Raw genomic sequence first — 4,774 nt, forward strand, 5'->3', positions numbered from 1 at the left:
GGAAGAATTTGACTCCATTTTTGACACAGAGCAGCTTTAATTCTGACATGTTGGATTTTCTCACATGAACTGCTCGCTTCCAGCTCTTTCACACCATCTTTGTTGGACTCTGTTGGACTTGGTTGTTGCAAAGCTCTATTTTTAACAGCAGGCATGGACACTTTGTGTTCCTACGAGGCTGCTGGAGCTGATTGAGGCCACTCAGTACAACACTGATGATTCCAGCAGACATGTCACAGCACATTTCAGAAGCATCCTTGAAGCATCTCTTTGCTCCGCACCACTAAAAATAACTCTGGATCTAAGAAAAGAGAAGAAGAGACAGTCATGTTGATATGAACATTAGAGAAACACATCATGGAGCTGAAATATGATCCTGCTTCCTCATTTGGACTCATTCACCTCAGCTGACACGTTCAACAGCAGACAGGTTTTTGTAGCAGTCTTTCTCACTGTGAGCTTCATCTTTGGCTCTGGAACTAAACTGTCTGTAACAGGTAAGAACAAACATTTATTTTCCTTCAGTTGTTTTATTGTAGAAGCTGAAAATGTGTTTAAAGTCAGTTTCTGCTGCTTCAGGCTTTACATGTTAGTTTTTCATCATTAGTAGAGAATTCATCTGCAGCCATTGTTACAGAAGAAAAGCTCAATAATCTCTGAAAACATGTTGAAATCTCACTGAACAACTAAAGTTCTTCTTTATTTCTGCAAATATTAGTGATGTTACAAATATTTAGGATTTGATCCTCTCAGTGATTCTGCTGGTTTTTAACATAAGATCATATTTGATGTTAAAATTAATGTTGTAGTAGTAAATTTGTAAATATAAATATTCCTGAACTGAAAATGTAGGCGTTTTTCAGTAATTGTCAAACATACATTTTTTTGGTTGAAATAGTCTTGAATATATTAATTATTATATAATATATTAATTCATGTAAAAGATGTGATTTAAAAAAATTAGGATAAAATATGATATTGTTACAGTTATGCTTGTATTTCTTAACTGTGACTCTTAATAACAAATGACAAAAAAAAAACATTTTTTAAAGTATTTAAAAGTGTATATAATTTTTCACATTCTTTATATTTTATATCATAAAGACTGGTGAATTCATTCATTTACTCCATAAGAAATTTGGGATTAATTGCAATTAAATGTGTGCAAAGATATTTTCACATAAAACTAGTAAAATCAAATAACATGCTCTTCTAATTATTGCAATATCATATTTCAGAATTATGAAGTCTGTAAAAGTCTGTAAAAGAAGTATGTTATTTATTTGAAAATATCATTTTAATTGTATAAAGGCCAATATATATATATATATATATATGTATATATATATATATATATACATATATATATATATATACATATATATATATATGTATATATATATATATATGTATATATGTATATACATATATACATATATATATATATATATATATATATATATATATATATATATATATATATATATATATATATATATATATATATATATATATATTATATTTGTATATGTGCTGCTTGTTGCTGCTGTCAAACTTCAGATGAGCAGGTAGTGAAGCCCGTGGTGAGCGTGTACCCAGCAGCATCCAGAGCCCACCTGGAGGGGAACAGCTCCCTGCTGTGTGTGGCCTCAGCCATGTTTCCTCCTCTGGTCCAGTTCTCCTGGAAAAGACAGAAGAAGAACGGCGGAGAAGCGGAGGAGCTGCCCCCTGCTGAGGGAGAGCAGCTGGAGCTCAGAGAGTCGGGACGCACCATTGCCATCAGGATGGTTGATGGGAGCGATTCTGACACATATAAATACAGCTGCTGGGTGAAGCACGAGGGGGGCACAGTGGAGGCCCAAACACAACAAGGTAATGAAGGCTTGGTGACTGTGTTGATCAGTGATTCAGCTTCATGTGGAGATGCTGTCAAAGAGAGCAGAGCAGCAGAGGACTGACATTTCTCACTGCAGCTCCAAACATTTGACTCCTTTTCTGTTTCAGAGCTTCCAGCTCCAGCAGCCTCCTGTCCTCCAGAGAGAGAGCCAGCAGACCTGCCAGCTCTGCAGCCAGCTGACTGTAAGATCACCTGCTGCCTCTCTGCATGGACAGCTCCAATGTCCAATGAGGGAGCTGGAACAAGTTTAGGGTCTTAAAGTTGCACTAATTGATCAAATCTTCATCCAACAAGCTCTGATAAAGCCACTGTACACTAGCTGCTCAGCACCAAACAGCAGACAGACCATAATATGTCAGAGATCAGTTTGTTAGCTGCTTGTGGAGTTCTTCTGCCCCCAAGTGGACACAAACACTACATCAATTCATCCACTTGAAGAAGAAGCTGTGACTGTTTCTATTTGGACTTTTTCTCCTTGATCTGAGAGGAATAACCCGACTGTCTGTCTGTCTCTTTGTGTCTGTCTGTCCTTCAGTGTCCTTCCAGTCTCAGTGCAGGGTGAAGCTGCTCTGCCTGCTGTACACAGTGCTGATAGTGAAGAGTCTGGTGTACTGCTGTGGACTCTCTCTGCTGATGATGCTCACAAACAAGGGAGCGTCCACCAACTGCACACATGCTGACTGACTGTTTCCTGCTCGCCTTTTCTCACCATCAGATCTCATCAATTCATCTCATTCATCACTTTGATCAGTGTTCACAAATGTTAGTTATGATGTGTTGTGCTTATTTTGCCTTTTTCTTCAACAGTTAGAAGATCATCTGAAATAAATCCATCTTTACATGTATTGTTGCTCTGAGTTAGAATTCTTTTTGTACTTATTGTGACTTTTATTGTAGTAACAAAAATCATCAGGAATATTTTTATCACAAGTTTTCAGTTTGATTTGTTTTTGTTTGATTTTCAAATGTCAAACAGTGTAGTTGTGTTTTTGTGAATAATAAAGATTTCAAGATGAAGAGTTTGATTCGACTTTCATTGTGTGATGAACAACAAGCCGTGTGAGTGAAGCACAAACTGACTGTATCCAAACTTCCTGCAGCAGACGGGCTGTGTGGCTTTCTGCTCTGCAGCCTCCACACCGTTAGCTGTGGCTTTTCACTTTAATAACACAATGACAGTTACAAGCATGAACTCTGCTTCAAGAATGATTCCAGGAAGCATCTGTGTTCTTCACCTGTGAGAGAAACAGCTCAAATCCTCAACTCAGAGCTGACAAATGAACTTTCATGGACTCAAAGGAGAGACCATGAAGCCCCTGCAGTCTGCTCAGCTCCCATTTTATTAGCTGAGCTGAGTTTTTCATTCTGGATATCACACACGTAAGAACAGATCAAGTCTGAACAGCAAATGTTGGAGAATCATTTTGAAGTGTTGCTAAATGTCCTTATTATTACAAAAACTACTGAATGATTCAGAAAATCGTTTCCAACAAGCAGAAATATGCAAACAAAGTAGAAACAAGGCAACATGAGTCATTCAGATGCAGATAACATATTGTCCTTATTTTGAAGAACACAGTCATGAAATCTTTCTGTGTGTCATTCATTGAGTTGAAGTGCCTAATAGAAGAGGAAAAGCAGAAATAATCAATGATAGCTGAGACATTGAGAACATGGCTGTATGCCTGCTATCATAACAGGAAACAAAGCACACAAACAGCAAACAGACAATAATGTGCTCGCAGGTTGTTGTGTCATTTTTGACATTTAATGAAGTCACAAAAATGTGTGCGACTCATTAAAGGAGTCTGTACGTGTCAGTCAGTGCTCTGTATTCATGTGTTCACCTCATTAAAGTCACTGAGACACTTTTCTCCTCCAAACTTACAGCACAGCTTCATATTTCACTGACTGATTCTTTGATTACATCCATTAAGGGTCACACAGTCAAATTAGTGCAAACTTACAAATGTGTTGCAACAATTTTGGCCTCCAAACTGAACTTTGAGACAAACAGTGAAGCTGTGAGCAAAAAGAGGCTCCAGTGTGTGTCATGGTGGAGGAAACTGTTGTATTCCCACATTAAAAACATGCTGATCTTATTGGATTTTTCCCTCAAAGTCTTTTTCCTCCTTTTTCTCTTCATCCAAATGTTCTAGCAGGCTGACTGTGAGTCCCTGTTTAAGCTGTACAGCAGAAAGTAACAGCAGTCAGCGGCCTCCACTTGACTTCATGACTTCAACCCCTCGCACAGTCACTTTCACTTTCTTCCTTCTGTCTTTTAGTCCTAAAATGTAGAACAACACCAGATCAAAAGATTTGTGTCCTTCACTCACATCTTCAAATGAGACCTTCCATATCAGAGATGATACAAAGGCAACATTTGTCTTATTTCTCTTTCATGAATCAAAAAGTACTTTTGTACTGTTGTGTAAATGTGTGTGTAAAGGTGGATGACTGCCTACTGCAAATGAAATCTAACCATGGCTACAAATAAATGAAGCTGACGTGAAACACAGCCCTGTTTTTATTACTGTTTATAGATATTAGAATTGATGATCATCATTTGAATGATTCTTAAAAAGGCTTTAATGAATCCTTCAGTCTGAAACCAACTTGGAACAAAACACATTAGAAGATGTGGGAAAGAAGCACAGTGTGCACATATTTTAAACACACAACAGAACCACATGTGTTTGTTTCAAAGAAGATTTTTACTCTAAATGTTGTTATATATGATTTTGTTTTTTTAACTACTTTGTGTGCAATTTATGAACTTTTAAAATATTGAACCATATTATTATTTTTATTTTTCTATTTATTTATAGTTTAGTTATATTTAGTTTGTATATTTAGTGTTTTCATCACAGCTGTTAA

The 4,774-nt window shown here is 36.8% G+C and overlaps 1 protein-coding gene across 3 annotated transcripts; it reads left to right on the forward strand.

The window, feature by feature from the left end:
• The first annotated feature begins 370 nt into the window (after nt 1-370).
• LOC148097323 (immunoglobulin lambda-1 light chain-like) lies at nt 371-2,581 on the forward strand. 3 transcript variants are annotated; one of them, XM_087831569.1, is made up of 4 exons: nt 371-524; nt 1,561-1,872; nt 2,005-2,079; nt 2,433-2,581. In XM_087831569.1, exons 1-4 carry the CDS (start codon nt 371-373, stop codon nt 2,579-2,581), a joined length of 690 nt encoding a protein of 229 aa, XP_087687695.1. The 3 variants fall into 3 exon arrangements, with proteins under 3 accessions (XP_087687695.1, XP_087687696.1, XP_087687697.1); XM_087831570.1 differs by having other exon boundaries at nt 371-497; XM_087831571.1 differs by lacking the exon at nt 2,005-2,079.
• The last annotated feature ends 2,193 nt before the right edge of the window (nt 2,582-4,774 follow it).

This window comes from Neolamprologus brichardi, chromosome 18 (genome assembly GCF_056152115.1).
Source record: "Neolamprologus brichardi isolate AB-2024 chromosome 18, ASM5615211v1, whole genome shotgun sequence".
NCBI lineage: Eukaryota > Metazoa > Chordata > Actinopteri > Cichliformes > Cichlidae > Neolamprologus > Neolamprologus brichardi.